General features: G+C 43.2%; 1 protein-coding gene across 1 annotated transcript in view; it reads right to left on the minus strand.

Annotated features, from left to right (window-relative positions):
- CA8 (carbonic anhydrase 8) overlaps window positions 1-19,861 on the minus strand; it is an 87,698-nt gene that overhangs the window by 31,722 nt on the left and 36,115 nt on the right. The window contains exon 4 of the mRNA XM_043880123.1: window positions 4,377-4,472. Within this exon, the coding sequence (XP_043736058.1) occupies window positions 4,377-4,472 (96 nt within the window). The remainder of the gene's footprint in view (window positions 1-4,376; window positions 4,473-19,861) is intronic.

The following is a 19,861-nucleotide window of genomic DNA, read 5'->3' on the forward strand; positions in this document are numbered from 1 at the left end:
AATTATAAGCATAATCCCATTTCTACTTTTCAGTCAAGTTTTAACAGTTTCTGTCCATGCTAATGGAAGGCAGTCACAACAGAGACCATTTATAACCTCAGATAAACACTCCTTGTTATGGTTTGCTTTTTCTCTTGCACATACATTTTTGGAGAGTGATCCACAAGGACCTACAACAGCTGTCACCATGCTCACATGCCCTGTTTCTCTCCATTGTGAACCAACTTGGAAAAACACTAGGTCAAAGGGGATCAAAGGAAAGAGGTGTGACAGGAAACTTATACAACCTAAGACAGACCAATCAGTTCCAAACAATCAAGATTATATTTTCCAAGTGTTTGTAATTCCTGAGATAGGCTCTAGAAATAGAAAATGGATTCTCTTAAGTTAGTGTGTGTGTGTGTGTGTGTATCTTAGGCAAAATGTACTCCTTGGTGTCAAAGTGTGGACCTGTAGGCAGACGCCTGCACCCCACCTTCAGAGAAAAACAGACTCCTTGTTGCATTGGTGGCTCAGACAGTAAAGAATCTGCCTGTGCTGTGGGAGACCCGGGTTCAATCCCAGATCAGGAAGATCACCTAGAGAAGGAAATGCCTACCCACTCCAGCATTCTTGCCTGGAAAATTCCATGGACAGAGGAGCCTGGCAGGCTACAGTCCATGGGGTCACAAGGAGTCAGACATGACTGAGCAACTAACACTCCCACTTTCTGTTGTACTGGTTTAAGCAGAATACAGTATTTGGACGCTTACACCCACAGGTGGGCTCTGTCGTCACTTCATGCATCTCTGATCAGAGCATAATTCTTTGAACAGCCCACATCTGAACACTGTGAGGCCACACAGTTTAGTGGCCCTGGAACAAGGTCACTTGCGTTGGATGCTGGGTTCTGACCTTGACTCACTGTTCAGTCTTGAGCAAGTTTACCTAACCTCTCTGTCCTTCAGCTTTCTCCTCTATACAGCAGGGAGGATTAAAAGTGATAGAGTTGAAAATAAGACTCAGTCAAACAAAAACCTTAGAATAGGGCACGGTGCATCGAAACTCAGTGACTATCACCCAGATCACTCTTACTCAGAATGCTACACAGCATCAAATACAGCACTTAATAACTACTATTGCCTCTTTCTATCTACAAAGGCTCTATACTTCGTGGACATAACTATATTTTGCAACCAACTCCAGCTATCGCTCCATCTCGTTCCTTCCTTTCTTTGTCAAAGTCCTGTCTGAAGAGGTTACAGCCACCAAAAAGAAAACACGGATGATGCTCTGCACAGCCCAGTCCCTAAAATCCTACAACAGTTTGCATGACAACGCAACCTGGGGCCAAGAGTCCACCCGCCACCAGGTAACTTCTGACCTCTGCCCTTCGCCATCTTTCACCACCGCCCAGAATGCCAGCCCTCTGGTCAGTTTCCTCTCCGAGAACCTCAGCCCTGCAAAGCCCTGAATTTTTCAACTTCTACAGCTAATCCCCTCACTTCCCACCACACCCTCTGGAATGGGACAATGCCACATCCTTGACAAGCTCCCTGCCACCTCCTGGATCTGCTCAAGGTCTTCATTCCAAGCCTTTTGAGTGGACACTGTGCAGCCTCCCTCAAAGATGAGATTAAGAGCTCTGGCCAGTGCCTGGCTGTTACCTTCTGATGGGTCTTCTGTTCCACAAGCCCAAGGCCAGCCCCCTCCGAGTGGACCGCCTTCCTCCCATGCTATCCTGCTCAACTATCACTCACTGATCCACTGGTCACAACCAATGGTCGTTCCCTCCTGCGGTCGCCCCAGAGGACTTCAGCATCCCTGGGTGTGACCTATGCCCTCCCTGGCCTCTTTCTTGACCCCTCGTCCATGTCCCTCAGCTCCATCCCACCTCTGTCAACCAATCCTGAGAATGTACCTTGGATTTGCTTTCACTCTGACACCCACAACTCCACAGACCATCCCCTCTGACCGTAACTGCCCACCCACCCATCCTCTCCTCTCTTCTTTCTCTTCCTATTCACTGATCACAAGGAGTCAAGTCCTGGGGTCCCTCTTGACTCCGTCTCTTTCCTTTCCTGCCTACCCTGAAAGACATCTCTCCATCTTCTAGTCCCTCTGCCCTCCTAAATCATCTGCTCTGCAACCCATCAATGCAACAATTAATTTGCTAGAATTCTCTGCTCCTCGCGGTGGATGGAGAGACTAGCCCACTGTCTGCTGTCCTAGACTGTCTGTGATGTCCAATCTCAAGAGGGTCTCCTACCCTGATGGTCAAGTCTGTTGTCATTCACCTCCTGAGCTATTTCAAAACTCAATCCCACACCCACATTTCCTCTGCTCTATAAATAATTTTGCTGTGCATGTCTGGGAGATAATACAGGTCATCAGGCATGAACTCCCCTAATTTCCTGTCTTTCTTCACCTAAAAGTGCTTGCTGTTGGTGCCCACCCTTTCCTGCTAGCCCTCTGTTTTGGAGAAAGGGTGGGGTCCCTCCTGTCCGGGATTAGTGCATCCACATAAACTCTCAACCGACACCCCCTACTTCCTCTGGGGCTCTTCTACATCAATCATCTCCTTTCCTGCAGTATTTTCAAACTATATCTGCACTAGCTTTTAATATATATATATAATTATTTATTTGGCTACACTGGGTCTTAGTTGGGATGGGAAAGATCTTCGATCTTTGCTGTGACATGAGGGATCTTTTTTTTTTGTTTTCGGGAAGCAAACTCTCAACTGCAGCCTGCAGTATCTAGTTGCCCAACCTGGGATCAAACTCAGGCCCCCTGCACTGGGAGGGCAGAGTCTTAGTCACTGGAGCACCAGGGAAGTCCTGCACTTGCTCTTTTTGCTCAGAATAAAAACAGGCCCATCTCGGATCTCAAAATGAAACAAATTGAACCTCGCTGTGCACATCACCGCTAGTTATCACCCCTTCTGTCTTTGAGTCAAGTTTCTTGAAAGGGAAGTCCATCCTCACGGCCTGGACACGCTCCTCTCCGCTTTCCCAGCCTCTGGTCCTAAGTGCAAGGCCCTGGATGTCGTCCTTTCCTCTCTGCCTCGGCTGACACTCAGGATCAGCCCTTCTTTCCTCCATGAACATCTGTGCTCAGTTTCTGTGATATTGCTCTTTCCTGAGAAAGGCATCGTCACATAGATAATCTGGATCTTCCTTCATGCCCTGCATTGGCAGGAGGATTCTTTACCCCTGAGCCACCTGGGAACCCCCTCCAGGGTCTCTTTCAGCTCTAAATCTTTTATTGCATCAAGAAGATGATACAACAAAGTTTAAAAGAGTCACCTGACAAACGAAATTAAAATCTTACCTTTGAAAGCATATGGTCCAATTTGTACATTTTACTGTGAGCGTGTTAGATGCTCAGTTGTGTCCAACTCTTTGCAACCCCATGGACTATAGCCCACTAGGCTCCTCTGTCCATGGGATTCTCCAGGCAAGAATACTGGAGTGGGTTGTCATTTCCTCCTCCAGGGGTATATTTCACTCAATGCATATAATATTCTTTGCCCACCACAGAGCTCAAATCTAAACTTTATAAACACCAACGTCTTTGCCAGTCTTACTTCATCAGTGTTTTTCTACAAGGCACTTCCAATCATCTTAGAAGGAAAATTACTCGTAACAAATAGCTAAAGGAATCTACTGCATGATTACACTATTGACTTTTCTTGGATTTTGCAGTGAGGCAGGGTCCAAAAACATTTCCTGAAATTCTTTTTCATTAATAAAATGAGTTCTGCCTTTAGGAGACATTTTCTAATTCATTTCTCTAATGACTCTGAATGTCATTCTGAAGAAAATTTCTGTTAACACAGTGAACCATTTTCTACCAGTGAATATGGCTGAACTTGATCCACAGAGACCACATTTTTTTTTAATTTCATTTCTTTATTTTTGACTGTGCTGGGTCTCTGTTGCTACACACAAGCTTTCTCTAGTTGCTCTGAGTAGGGGCTACCCTCAAGTTGTGGTCCCCAGGCCTCTCAGTGTCGTGGCTTCTCTTATAGAGCACAGGCTATAAGGCCCTTGGGCTTCAGCAGTTGCAGCGCATGGGCTCAACAGTTGCTGTGCCCAGGCCCTAGAGCACATGCTCAATATTTGTGGCACATGGGCTTAGTTGGACCAAGGTATATGTGATCTTCCAGGACCAGGGATTGACCTGTGTCTCCTGCATTGGGAAGCAGATGCTTTACCACTGAGCTACCAGGGAAGCCCCAAGTTTTCTATTTTTAAACTATCAATGTTCTCTGTATAAGCGCTTAGTGTCCCTTCTAAGTAGTAAAACTGAGAGACAACAAAAAACCTTCTGCAAAATGAATTAGAAAGAAGCATCTCTGAACCATGCAATAATCTTAGCTGGAGACCGTTTACCTGGACAAACAAAGCGATGATAGCGATTCCATGGGGCTTCCCCACAGCCTCATCAATGCTGCCAAACAAGGTGGAGTTCCAGTGGATCAGGTGGAGCTGGACAAGCAACGACAGACAGGCAACTTCGTTACTAAAGGTACTTCTGTTCAGGAGAACAAAGATACATCAAGTTCGCATTGACCCTATCCACGTGGTATGGTATGCAACAAGAGTATCACAGATAGGCACAAAGAGATGACTGGTAAATCTAGGTTCTCTGTGTGAATTCCTTCCTTCTTATTTCTCAACAGAAGCAGGGCTCAGTGCCTCTCAAGTTCTGCTTCTGTCCTGATCAGGAGCACATCTGAGGGGTCTTGCAGATTTCAAATTGATTTCATTGCCTTCCTTAGAGGACATCCCCTCTGGCTCTCACTGAAATGAAACTCCAGGTCTGGTCACAAACATGAGAACTCATTGAAAGGATGAGTACCTATATAACTCCAGTACTGTGTCACCCACCATCTCCATCAAGAATGACAGTCTCACATTCTGTAAATTAGTTCAACTTTCTAAGTATATGTAGAGATAGCATCCTATGAAAAGCACTGCATCTTTTTTAAAGCATGGTAAAGTAATGAATGCCAATGTGGAGCTCTTTTTTAAAAAAGGCCATTTTCCGCACTGCAGATAAAATTTTATCTGTGAAGGAATGACAAATAATACTCTAGAGGACTCTCTCACTCTTAGCCCTAGAGAGCTCGGTGGTTTTCAAGTTTATCTAGAATACGCACTTGCTTCTACAGGGTTGATAAAACACTCGCAAGAAGCCAAATTCAATTCCCTGGCTAAAATCAAATGGCCGCTGAGTTTCTCAGTATAACAGTAGTTAAGTAAACTTTCTGCCGAGAATACTAATCATCGCTTTACATTTTAATCAAGTTATAATTACTTACCTCCTGAAAACACTGCTTCATTTAAGAATTAATCCAAAAAGACACACTAAAATTCAAACACCTTGTCCTTTTAGCATCCATATTAAAATATGAAGGAAAGTTATCAAGGAAGATCGCTGTAAGTTTGAAGCTTCTCTTGCTGAGTTTTCCCAACTAGAATTCAAAATTATAAAGCTGACCACTAGAGGGAAGTAATGAAGCTCTCTGTCTATAATATTATAGAAATGGTAACCCAGAACAAGACTTTCGGGAGTTTCTTGGACTGCAAGATCAAACCAGTCAATCTTTTTTTTTTTTTTCCATTTATTTTTATTAGTTGGAGGCTAATTACTTTACAATATTGTAGTGGTTTTTGCCATACATTAACATGAATCAGCCATGGATTTACATGTGTTCCCCATCCCAATTGCCCCTCCCACCTCACTCCCCATCCCATCCCTCTGGGTCATCAGTGCACCAGCCCCGAGCACTTGTCTCATGCATCCAACCTGGACTGGCGATCTGTTTCACACTTGATAATATACATGTTTTGATGCTGTTCTCTCAGATCATCCCACCCTCACCTTCTCCCATAGAGTCCAAAAATCTATTCTGTACATCTGTGTCTCTTTTTCTGTCTTGCATATTGGGTTGTCGTTACCATCTTTCTAAATTCCATATATATGCATTAGTATACTGTATTGGTGTTTATCTTTCTGGCTTACTTCACCCTGTATAATGGGCTCCAGTTTTATCCATCTCATTAGAACTGATTCAAATGAATTCTTTTTAATGGCTGAGTAATATTCCATGATGTATACATGCCATAGCTTTCTTATCCATTCATCTGCTGATGGGCATCTAGGTTGCTTCCATATCCTGGCTATTATAAACAGTGCTGCAATGAACACTGGGGCACATGTGTCTCTTTCAGATCTGGTTTCTTGGTGTGTATGCCCTGCAGTGGGATTGCTGGGTCATATGGCAGTTCTATTTCCAGTTTTTTAAGGAATCTCCACACTGTTCTCCATAGCGGCTGTACTAGTTTGCATTCCCACCAACAGTGTAAGAGGATTCCCTTTTCTCCACACCCTCTCCAGCATTTATTGCTTGTAGACTTTTGGATAGCAGCCATCCTGACTGGCGTGTAATGGTACCTCATTGAGGTTTTGATTTGCATTTCTCTGATAATGAGTGATGTTGAGCATCTTTTCATGTGTTTGTTAGCCATCTGTATGTCTTCTTTGGAGAAATGTCTGTTTAGATCTTTGGCCCATTTTTTGATTGGGTCATTTATTTTTCTGGAGTTGAGCTGTAGGAGTTGCTTGTATATTTTTGAGATTAATCCTTTGTCTGTTTCTTCATTTGCTATTATTTTCTCCCATTCTGAAGGCTGTCTTTTCACCTTGCTTGTAGGTTCCTTTGTTGTGCAAAAGCTTTTAAGTTTCATTAGGTCCCATTTGTTTATTTTTGCTTTTATTTCCAATATTCTGGGAGGTGCAAACCAGTCAATCTAAAAGGAAATCAACCCTGAATATTGATTGGAAGGACTGATGCTGAAGCTCCAATATTTTGTCCACTTGATGTGAAGAGTCCACTCATTGGAAAAGACCCTGATGTTGGCAAAGATTGAAGGCAACAGGAGAAGGCAGCGGAGGAGGATGAGATGGTTAGAGAGCATCATGGACTCAATGGACATGAATCTGAGCAAACTCTGGGAGATAATGGAGGACCCAGGAGAAAGATGTGCTGCAGTCCATGGGGTCGGAAAGAGTCAGACACGATTTGGTGACTGAACAACAACGAAAACAACAACCCAGGACAAGTCAAGCTATGCAGGGCTCTCATTAACTTGGCTATTGTTGTTCAGTCGCTCAGTCATGTCTGACTCTCTACAACCCCATGGACTGCAGCATGCCAGGCTTCCCTGTCCTTCACCACCTCCCAGAGCTTGCTCAAACTCATGTCCATCGAGTCTGTGATGCCATCCAACCAACTCATCCTCTGTTGTCCCCTTCTCCTCCCACCTTCAATCTTCCCCAGCATCAGGGTTTTTCCTAATGAGTCAGCTCTTCACAACAGGTGGCCAAAGCATAGCAGCTTCAGCTTTACCATCAGTCCTTTCAATGAACACTCAGGACTGATCTCCTTTAGGATGGACTGGTTGGATCTCCTTGCAGTCCAAGGGACTCTCAAGAGTCTTTTCCATCACCACAGTTCAAAAGCATCAGCTCTTCAGCACTCAGCCTTCTTTACTGTCCAACTCTCACATCCATACATGACCACTGGAAAAACCATAGCTTTCACTAGACAGACCTCTGTTGGCAAAGTAATGTCTCTGCTTTTTAATATGCTGTCTATGTTGGTCATAACTTTTCTTCCAAGGAGAAAGTGTCTTTTAATTTCATGGCAGCAATCACCATCTGCAGGGATTTTGGAGCCCAAGAAAATAAAGTCTGTCACTGTTTCCACTGTTTCCCTATCTATTTGCCATGAAGTGATAGGACCAGATGCCATGATCTTAGTTTTTTGAATGCTGAATTTTAAGCCAGCTTTTTCACTCTTCTCTTTCACCTTCATCAGGAGGCTCTTTAGTTCTTCTTCACTTTCTGCCATAAGGGTGATGTCATCTGCATATCTGAGGTTATTGATATTTCTCCCAGCAATCTTGATTCCAGTGTGTGCTTCATCCAGCCTGGCATTTCACATGATACTCTGCATAGAAGTTAACAAGTAGGGTGACAATATACAGTCTTGACATACTCCTTTTCCTATTTGGAACCAGCCTGTTGACCCATGTCCAGTTCTAACTATTGCTTCTTGATCTGCATATGGGTTTCTCAGGAGGTAGGTGAGATGGTCTGGTATTCCCATAACTTTAAGAATTTCCCACAGTTTGTTGTGATCCACATAGTAAAAGGCTTTAGCGTAGTCAATGAAGTAGATGTTTTTTCTGGAATTCTCTTGCTTTTTCTATGATACAATGGATGTTGGCAATTTGATCTCTGGTTCTTCTGCCTTTTCTAAATTCAGCTTGAACATATGGAAGTTCTCGGCTTACATACTATTGAAGCCTAGCTTGAAGAATTTTGAGCATTACTTTGCTAGCATGTGAAATGAATGCAACTGTGTGGTAGTTTGAACATTCTTTAGCACTGCCTTTCTTTGGGATTGGAATGAAAATACCTTTTCCAGTCCTGTGGCCACTGCTGAGTTTTTCAAATTTGCTGGCATATTGAGTGAAGCACTTTAACAGCATCATCTTTTAGGACTTGAAATAGCTCAGCTGGAATTCCATCACCTCCACTAGTTTTGTTCATAGTGATGCCTCCCAAGGCCCACTTGACTTTGCACTCCAGGATGTCTGGCTCTAGCTGAGTGATCACACAGTTGTGGTTGTCTGGGTCATTAAGATCTTTTTTGTATAGTTCTTCTGTGTATTCTTGCCACCTCTTCTTAATATCTTCTGCTTCTGTTAGGTCCATACTGTTTCTATCCTTTATTGTACCCATCTTTGCATGAAATGCTCCCTTGGTATCTCTCATTTTCTTGAAGAGATCTCTAGTCTTTCTCATTCTATTGTTTTCCTCTATTTCTTTGCATTGAACTTGGACTGCCCAGTAATGTCAAGGCACTGCCTTTAAGAAAGCAATGTTCTATAACTCTTCAATTAATAATAAAAGACAGACCAATTTAATCTTTCCATTTCTGGCTGCAACTGTAGCTTTGGCGTCCCAGAGGTACAGATAAGTGTACAGTGGAATAGATAAGAACTGTTTGCCGTAATTAAAATCAACAAGAAAAAAAGGCCAAGGTTGAAATCTATCTTGATTTCGCAAATTACAAAGTTCAAATAAACGATTTTCTTACTTCTCATAGCAATAGTAAGGAGTATTTTTTTCTGAAACAAACCAGAAATGCATGTTTTGAGGTTGGCTGCTTTCAGTCTTTTTGTTTTCATTTTTGTTTCTTTGCCACTCCTCCTAATTCAGTAACATCCCATCACTCACACCTGCTTTTCCAAAACTACTTCATATGTGTTTTTGTTTAAAAAATGCAGAGTCCCCACTCCTTGATTGTGTGCTGCTCATGGTGATTTCGTTTCAAAGAGTATGGTGCAGGATACCAGACAGTGGAGAAACGTGGGCAATGGCACCTGGGCCAGGTGATCAGACAGTGGAGAAACATGGTCAATGCGACCTCGGTCAGGTGACCAGGCCAACATGAGCAGTCATCAGACATGCTGATACAGGCAGCCTGGACATGATATGATGAACACAACATTTTACCTCTATGCTCTTCCTCCCAGTAACCCATAACCCCACTGTAACCATGAAGAAAACACCAGACAAATCTTAACAGAGGGATACTCTACAAAATATCTGACCAGTACGTCTCAAAACTGTCAAGGTTATCAAAGACAAAGAAAGCCTGAGAAAATGTCACAGCCAAGAGGAATCCAGGGAAACAGGAGAACTAAATGTAATGTGGTGTTACAGATGAGGTCTTGGAACAGAAAAGGGACTGTAGGTGAAAACAAATGAACAATAAAATAAGGACTTAGCATATCAAGACTGGACAACTAATTACAGCCAATGTACCATACTAAGATGCTAAAAACACGGGAAACTGGGGCCAGGTTAGATGTGAATTTTCCATACTCAGGCTCAGTCATTCAGTTGTGTGCCCAACTCTTTGCAACCCCATGGACTGTAGCCTACAAAACTCCTCTGTCCATAGGATTTCCCAAGCAAGAATGCTAGAGTGGGTTGCCATTTGTTTCTCCAGGGGATCTTCCCGACCCAAGGATCGAACCTCCATCTCTTTTGTCTCCTACACTGGCACGCTAGCGCCACCTGGGAAGCCCAATTTTCATAATTGGGCTATTTTCATAATTTTCCTGGAAATCTAAAACTGATCTTAAAAAAATACAATCTATTATAGAAAGAAAGAGGGAATTTCCTATCCGTTCAGTGGTTAGAACTCCACACTTTCAACAGCCAAGGGCTGGGCTCAATCCCTGGTCAGGGAACTAAGATACTGCAAGCTGCAGAGTACAGAAAAAAGGGAAGAAAGAAAGAAGGAAGAGAAAGAAAGAGAAGAAAAATTAAGGAAAATGCCGGCACTTCCACCAACCCAAGCTAAAAAGGATGACAGAAGACTGCTATAACCTTCATGTGACTAGTAAAATAACAGATAATGAAAACAGCAAGACAATCTCTACCACCTGGTTTTCATCCTACCGTCTGGATCTTAAATAATTACTGGAGAAGTGATAGCAGTCAAGGAGGAAAAGAAAGTCTTCCCTCACAGTCCACAAGGAACCCAAGCTTTATTAACAAAGCTCTGGTCTGGTACCTATGAGAAACTCCCTTCTCTTGTTTAGTTGCTCAGCCGTGTCTGATTCTTTGTGACTCCGTGGGCTGTAGCCCGCCAGGCTCCTCTGTCCATGGGACTTTCCAGGCAAGAATACTGGAGTAGGTTACCATTTCCTTCTCCGGAGTATCTTCCCAACCCAGGGTTTGAACTAGCGTCTCCTGCATTGGCAGGTGGACTCTTTACAGCTTTGCCTCATTTAGACCAAACAAAACATCATCAGAGATCCCCTTTCCACAAAATTAGAAGGTAGTTAATGCAAGTGTCAGGAAAATTTCCAGCACGTTCTGAAAATCCAGTTATAACTATTACTGGTGACTTAAATGCTCAGTCCTCATCCATCACACACTCTACATTTTTGCTTCAGCTTCAGCATCAGTCCTTCCAGTGAGTATTCAGGGTTGGTAAGTATTCATCTTATATTCTGCCTTATATTAGTGTTGGTTCAGTTTCACAGAGCAAAGTCACTGTGCTTCAGTGCCTGTGATGAACTGAGAGCACTTTGGGGGTAATGGGGCTGGAAAGTTAGAGGGCTTCAGATAGCACAGAAGTTTAAAGGTTAATCAAAACTGTGCTTTGGGAAATGTTAAAGCAATATATTATTGCAGTGAATATGATTATTACTTATGCTGCTTAGAACCAAACTCCCCCACACTGACATCTTTCCTTCAAAGGTCTTAGCAGAATAGGGATGAATGGAAGTATTTGGCATAGGAGGTGGGAAGATAAGCTAGGTTCGGTTCAGTTCAGTTCAGTTGCTCAGTCATGTCTGACTCTTTGTGACCCCTTGAACCTCAGCATGCCAGGCCTCCCTGTCTATCACCAACTCCCGGAGTCCACCCAAACCCATGTCCATCGAGTCAATGATGCCATCCAACCATCTCATCCTCTGTCATCCCCTTCTCCTGCCCTCAATCTTTTCCAGCATCAGGGTCTTTTCCAATGAGTCAGCTCTTTGCATCAGGTGGCCAAAGTATTGGAGTTTCAGCTTCAACATCAGTCCTTCCAATGAACATCCAGGATTGATCTCCTTTAGGATGGACTGGTTGGATCTCCTTGCAGTCCAAGGGACTCTCAAGAGTCTTCTCCAACATCACAGTTCAAAAGCATCAATTCTTCGGCACTCAACTTTCTGTACAGTCCAACTTTCACATCCATACATGACTACTGGAAAAACCATAGCCTTGACTAGACAGACCTTTGCTGGCAAAGTAATGTCTCTGCTTTTTAATATGCTGTCTAGGTTGGTCATAACTTTCCTTCCAAGGAGTAAGCATCTTTTAATTTCATGGCTGCAATCACCATCTGCAGTGATTTGTGAGCCCAGGAAAATTAAGTCAGGCACTGTTTCCACTGTTTCCCCATCTATCTGCAATGAAGTGATGGGACCGGATGCCATGATCTTAGTTTTCTGAATGTTGAGCTTTAAGCCAACTTTTTCACTCTGCTCTTTCACTTTCATCAAGACGCTTTTTAGTTCCTCTTCACTTTCTGCCATAAGGGTGATGTCATCTGCATATCTGAGGTTATTGATACTTCTCCCAGCAATCTTGATTCCAGCTTGTGCTTCTTCCAGCCCAACATTTCTCATGATGTACTCTGCATATAAGTTAAATAAACAGGGTGACAATATACAGCCTTGATGTACTCCTTTTCCTATTTGGAACCAGTCTGTTGTTCCATGTCCAGTTCTAACTGTTGCGTCCTGACCTGCATACAGGTTTCTCAATAGGCAGGTCAGGTGGTCTGGTATTCCCATCTCTTTCAGAATTTTCCACAGTTTCTTGTGATCCACATAGTCAAAGCCTTTGGCATAGTCAATAAGGCAGAAATAGATGTTTTTCTGGAACTCTCTTGCTTTTTCGATGATCCATCAGATGTTGGCAATTTGATCCCTGGTTCCTCTGCCTTTTCTAAAACCAACTTGAACATCTGGAAGCTCACAGTTCACCTATTGCTGAAGCCTGGCTTGGATAATTTTAAGCATTACTTTATTAGCGTGTAAGATGAGTGCAATTGTGCAGTAGTTTGAGCATTCTTTGGCATTTAGCTACGACAAAAGTTCTAACAGAAAATTATTCTAAGGGTGCATCCTTTGTGCTAAGTCGCTTCAGTTGTGTCTGACTCTTTGTGACCCCATGGACTGTAGCCAGCCAGGGTCCTCTGTCCATGGGATTCTCCAGGCAAGAATACTGGAGTGGGTTGCCATGCCTCCTCTGGGGGATCTTCCCAACCCAGGAACTGAACCCACATTTCTTATGTCTCCTGCATTGCTGCTCTTTTACCACTAGGATCACCTGGGAAGCCCATTCTAAGGATATCTGATGGTTAACTTTGTGTGACACCATGGCTATGGTGCCCAGTTTTTTGGTCAGGCACCAGTCTAGATGTAGCTATGAAGGTATTCAATATTTTTAGATTTGATAAGGTTTAAATCAGTCGACTGAAGGACTTCCCTGGTGGTCAAGTGGTTAAGAACTCACCTTCCAATGCAGGGACACAGGTCTGATCCCTGGGCGCAGAACTAAGATCCCATTTGCAACTAAACTCATGCTCCACAACTAGAGGCCCACATGCTGCAACTGGAGAAAGCCCACATGCCTCAAGGAAAACCCAGCACAGCCAAAAAAAAGACAAACAAAGACCCATTGTTATTCTCTCAGCATCATGACCCTCATTCCTTCCTATTTAAAAAATCTGACCTAGGATAAAAACTGTAAAGCATCATTTAACTGTTTTAGAGGAACTCTCTGCTCTTCTGCTAAAGGGCTCACAAATTCCAATTTCCTGCATTGATGATGCCACTAGGCCATTAGAATCTGCGAAACGTTCATCTTAATGTACTTAACTCACAGAGATGGATAAATTTGTCCAAAGTTATGAAACTGTGACAGGCCATAGCCTTATCATCATTTATTTGTCACTGAGAAAAATAAGTTTGAAGAGTTCGTGGCAGCCTAACAGAAAGCTATCTTCAAGATAAACGAGGTTTATTATTAACATAAATAACACGCCAGCATTGCGGAAACAGCAACAGGGACTGGATGTCAGTTTTGGAAATGCTCAGCTTGAGGAGACGGGGAGTCATTGGAGAGGAAAAGTGCATCAAGCGTTTGAAGGTAGAAGACATGAACCTGTATGAATACAGGGCCAGGAGAAGAACATGTGAGTCATAATTGTCGTTTCAGTTTTTACGGCTTTTTCCATTCCTCATGATTCACTCTTCTGTGAATCATGGCGTGTTATTAATGTTGGATAATGGATCTTCCCAACCCATGGGTTGAATCCAGGTCTCCTGTATCACAGACAAATGTTTTATGATCTGAGCTACCAGGGAAGCCTACCCATACAGGACTTAAATTTCTCTAACTCCATCCTTCCCCATCTTATTATAACTATCCTCCAAGTATTCAAATCAAGCGTGACTTCTGATCCCTCATGACACCCTCCCCATTCCCCTTCTGTTCCGCTCACTTGGAATGCTGGCCTCACTGTCCTGCCACTTACCCAGAGTCTGCTCCCACTCCCTGACAGGCATCTGGTAGACACAGAGATCAGAGATAGGGATGATGGAGATGAAGACAAATATGAATCACCAGATACAAAGGAGACGGGAAAAATGGAGCTTCTACCCTAAACCACTGCCCCAAAGAAGGATGAGTCTAGTTTCAGGGAAAAACTGAAAGTTATATCTTTAGTCAAACTGGTTCCCATCAACTTTCCTTGGTGGTCCAGCGGCTAAGATTCCACACTCCCAATGGAGGGTGCCCAGGTTCAATCCCTCGTCAGAGAACTAGATCCCACATGCCACAACGAAGACCTGGCACAGCTAAATAAATAAAGTATTTTAAAATTTTGGAATTTTAATAAAGAGAGAAGACGAAATGAAATGTCTGAGTAACAAAATGAGAGCTTTGAATAACTGAAAACAGCAAAGAAAGCACCTCCTCTCTCTAGAGCCACTCCTAATTATACAGTGCAGTCATCCATCTATAGATAAATTGAGATTTAGTGTATATTATTTTCAGGTGTGGTGGCACTTAAGATGTCATTGTCAATATATTACAGTGTCATTATTCAGAGAAGGACATTCAAGGTGTAGACACAGTAGTGACAAAGCACATAAAGCAAGAAATGGAAAATAATTTATCTGAAATTCTATCTCTGTCACCTACTTGTTATGTTTGCCTAAACTTAATTATATACTTTCTGATATCATTAAAAGAGAAATAGGAGGCTATGTTGGAACATTTCAGAGCAACTTCATCTATTAATACATTAACACCAAAAGCTATTTATATGTTCTTAGGGTTCAGAATCCTCAGTCTGAAATGGCACTCATAAATCAACTATACCTCAATTTTTTTAATTTTAAAAAAAGAAAAGCACTAGTTCCATGCAATTTATGAAAAGATTTTTTCCAAAGCAGAATGATTTCCTCTTTGAATGCTTATCTCCTTTTGTTTACTCTGATTTGGCTGCCCTGTTAGGAGCAGGGCATTGTAGTGTGGTTGTTGTTGCTCTTCAGTTGCTAAGTTGTGTCTGACCCCTCGCAACCCCATGGGCTGCAGCACGCCAGTCTTCCCTGTCCTCCACCATCTCCAGGAGTTGGTTCAAACTCAAGTCCAGTGAGTCCGTGATGCCATCCAACAATTTCATCCTCTATCACCTCCTTCTCCTCCTGCCTTCAATCCTTCCCAGCATCAGGGTCTTTTCCAATGAGTCAGTTCTTCAAAAAACGTGGTCAAAGTAGTGGAGCTTCAGCTTCAGGGATAGTCCTTCCAATGAATATTTAGGGTTGATTTCCTTTAGAATTGACTGGTATGATCTCCTTGCAGTCCAAGGGACTCTCAAGAGTCTTCTCCAACATCACAATTTGAAAGTATCAATTCTTCGGTGCTCAGCCTACTTTATAGTCCAACTCTCATATCTGTACATGACTACTGGAAAAACTATAGCTTTGAGTGGTTATGAGTCTTTTCCCCCCAAAAAAGAAAGCTGACTTTAGGCAATTCACTGTGAAAGGTTGGGAAAGGCTCACTGGAGCAGTCATGCGAATCAAAGGAAAAAAACATCATTTTGAAATATTTTATATTTAATGTAAGATCAGAAGCAATTAACATGATTCATTGACATTGGTTTCTTGGTTTTCCAAGAAACATCCTCTGTCTTATTTGCGAGTTATGCCTGCAATTAAGCTGCTGTGACTTAAATTCTCTGCATTTCATGTGTCATTCTATAAAGCAAAAAATGTAAAGAGACCATGTCAAAAGGTCTTGGCATTATAGAATGTAAGTCATGTAGAGACAGCATCTGTCATCTGAGCCCCTCTGCTCCCAAATGAGAACCACATTTGACAACAGAGCTCTGAAATAACCATGGCATTCATTAAAACATTTACTGAGCACCAGTAACATCAAGGGTTTTCATGTGCTCTGTTTTTAACATTGGAAATACAAAGACCTCAAATAGTTTTATAAAAGAAGCCAGGATGTGAATAAATAAAACTATGAAATTGACAGCTCATCAGAAGAAAATGATGAGCAGAAAAGGTGCCTGTGCCCCGTAAGTGACAGAGAATGCTCTGAGGATATGTATTTATTTAATGGGCTTCCCAGGTGGCTCAGTGGTAAAGAATCCACCTGCCAATGCAGGAGCTGCAAGATGCTTGGGTTTGATCCCTAAGTCAGGAAGATCCCATGAAGAAGGAAATGGCAACCCACTCCAGTATTCCTGCCTGGGAAATCCCATGGACAGAAGAGTCTGGCAGGCCACAGTCCATGGGGTCTCAAAGAGTCAGACACGATTTAGCAACTAAACAACAACAGTTTATTTAATAAGCACTGGTGCTATCTGCTCTGCCAGGCACCTTCCTTACAAACATCACCTTGCTCAGCCCCCAAGAGCATCTCCATCATTGTTGTTGTTGTTCAGTCACTCAGTTGTGTCTGACCCCTTGCAACCCCATGGACTGCAGCATGCCAGGCTTCCCCTGTCTTTCACCATCTCCCAGAGCTTGCTCAAACTCATGTCCACTGAGTCGGTGATTCCATCCAACCATCTCGTCCTCTGTCATCCCCTTTCCCAGCATCAGAGTCTTTCCCAGTGAATCAGTTTTTCACATCAGGTGGCCAAAGTAATGAAGCTTCAGCTCCAGCATCAGTCCTTCCAATGAATATTCAGCGTGGATTTCCTTTAGGATGGACTGGTTTGATCTCCTTGCAGTCCAAGGGACTCTCAAGAGTCTTCTCCAACACCACAGTTCGAAAGCATCAATTCTTTGGTGCTCAGCCTTCTTTATGGTCCAACTCTCACATTCATACATGACTACTGGAAAAACCATAGCTTTAACTATACTGACCTTTGTCGGCAAAGCAATGTCTCTGCTTTTTATCTCCACCATGGCAGATGCTATGACCGCTGCCAACACCACACTTTAATGAGAAGGGAATGGAGGCACAGTGGAGGCAATACCCTGCCCAGGGTTGCACACCTGACAAGTGACAGAGTCAGAGCCTGGCCCAAGGGGTTTGGTTCCACCACCTATATGCCAGCTCTTTCTTCCAAAGAGAAGACTGATCAGAGTGGAACTCACAGCATGATTATTCACAAGATACATGGAGGCACTACAAACAATATTCTCTGTAGAGACAAGAAAAACCAGGGAGGAAGAATGGAGGGTGCACTACCCAGGAAACGGCTAGAATCCAGCCAGACTGTGCCCAATGCCAAGGGCACAAAGTGCCAAGTGCACACTTGATATGAATGAACACGCTTTCTCACTGTGAGCTCTTGCAAAAGTTACCTGCGCCCTGGGGTCTCAGCTGTAAAAGAAGGATCAGACCACCTCACTTGTAAAGCCATTATGGGGACAAGGGACCTCATTTGGAAAGTTGCTGGTGAGTATCAGGTAGGTGCTGGTGAGAGCCAATTGAGGGGGGGAGAAGCAGGAGGTGCCAGTGGAAAGGTGGGCAGGGCTGGTCTTTGAAAACGAAGATGTGTTTATCTACCTTCCATTTGGTTATTTTCTCATGTTGCCTGAACTCACTATTTGCTTTATTAAGGTTTAACGATAATTAATAATGCTTTATAGAAAAGCAGGTCACCAAAGTCAGTCAGCAATTCAAAGGCTTCCAGGAAGCAGGCTGATAAATGGGGAAAAGATGGAATGGAGCAGGGAGGAGGGAGCTGTGAAAAAACAGAAACTCGGCGTCCTGTCCAAAGGTGCTTAAATTCCCAAATTTCAAAACCATGGCACCAGGGGGGATTCAGTCCTACATCCAGCCCCAAAGGCCACTGGTCTGCAACCCCTCGTGAACACCATTAATATTCAAACAGCAAAGTCTCCTGCCTGGAAGTGAAAAGTAAACCATCTGAAAGGAACCGTCTCTCCTTCCTGCCAGGGCCCCCTGCCTGCCTCCCCATCTCTCTCCATTCCCCTCCTCCACCCTGTCTCCTTCTTCCGGACTCATGGCCTAGTCAACATCTGCCTCTGCTCCGTGCTTCCCTGCCCCCTCCATGGACCTTGGGGCTTTGGCCGGAAGCCTCCCTCTCTATTAGCTCCTTTGTCATCATCACTTAAATATGTGCAGATTTTTCTCATCTTAAAAAAAAAAAAGAAACACTTCCTTGACCTGACTTCCCTTCCTACTACTTTCTCTTCACAGCAGAGTTTTTCAAAAACTTCTCTATTCTCCCCATCGCCACTTCCTCCAGGCCATTTCCTCCAAGATCCACTGCAATCCATCTCTCATCCTGTCACTTTAGTGACACTGCTTTCACTAGTCCATCAGGACCTTCTTCTACCTCACACATCAGGCGTGGGCTGACCTGACTGCCCCAGAGCATCTGAGACCCTCCTGATCTCAAACCGCCCCTTCCTATGCACTCGGTGCATCGCACTCTGCAGGTTTCCTTCTCCTCAACACCAGTTTCACCTTGGCTTTCTTTCCTGGTTTCCTTGTCCTGACTCCCCCCACCCGCCACCACCCCAAGGGGTGAGAGTATTAGGGCTCCATCCTTTCACCTCTCCTCTTCTCACTGAGCATATTCTTGCTGGGTGAACCCATGGCTTCACTTGTCATCTAGGTGGCCATGATTTCAAGGTCAACATCTTTAACCAAAATCTCCACCCCAGGTCTAGATCCTGCTACCTAACTGCCTACTGAGATACTTCATAGTCAGCATTTCATAACTGAAGCTCCTCCACCACCCCTCAGACCTCTGTCTCCCTCTGCTCCCAACTCAGTTAACAGACTCAAGTCAGAAAACTCTTCTGTCCATCTCTTGCCTTACAAACAACCAAGAATTATGTCCTGACATTTTCCATCTCCTTACAGTCTCCCAACCACCCGGCTTCTTCCCAGGAGCAACTCCTTTCTTTAGACATCCATGACCATTGCTAGAATTATGGTCCAGTTCTCTTAACTAGCTTGTCTCTTTGCCTCTGAAGCTGGCTTTTCAAATTCACTGAAGACTTCACATTGCAGTTCTGTCATGTTGCCTGAGTAGGAAAGTTCATCCAAGGTTTTTCCCTGTCCAAACTCTTTGGGCACAGTCCAAACTCTTTCATATACAATGCACTAAAAGAATATGTCTTTCTATAATCTTGGAAAGTGTGGCAAATTTGGTTTGTCATGTATTAACTGCTTCAGGTGAGTTGACGATAAAAATTACAGCAATAAGTTCTTTTTAGTAGTAAGAATGCATAAAAAGTGATTTTAATTGGATTTAAAATTCGGAACTATTTCATTTCTCTGTGAAATACCATTGTCAATTTTCACCCTCCAACTTTACATATCCCAGTCCATTGCCTGATAACCTAATTTTCAGGAACCTTTTTTAAAATCCAATTACAATATTCAAAAGATTACAATTTATAATAAAATGCATTTATCTGAAAATGTTAAAGAAAATCCATTTTACTCCTCACTGTATCTGAAAAGGTACTCATCTGTGAACACAGCATACTCAGAGGTTTTCACTTTCTGAATGGCGATTATCTAGAGCAAAAATCAGGACCATTTCATTAGAAATATGAGAAGGCACAGACTGTAGACAGAAAACAATGGTAGTTGGTCCAGGGCTCAGCCATTCCCAGTGTAACCTTGAGCAACTTATTTAATACCTCTTGACCTGATTATTCAGCTGAAAAACAGACATAACATCTACCTCTAAGGGATGTTTTAATGATTAAAT

This window comes from Cervus elaphus, chromosome 21 (genome assembly GCF_910594005.1).
Source record: "Cervus elaphus chromosome 21, mCerEla1.1, whole genome shotgun sequence".
Lineage (NCBI taxonomy): Eukaryota > Metazoa > Chordata > Mammalia > Artiodactyla > Cervidae > Cervus > Cervus elaphus.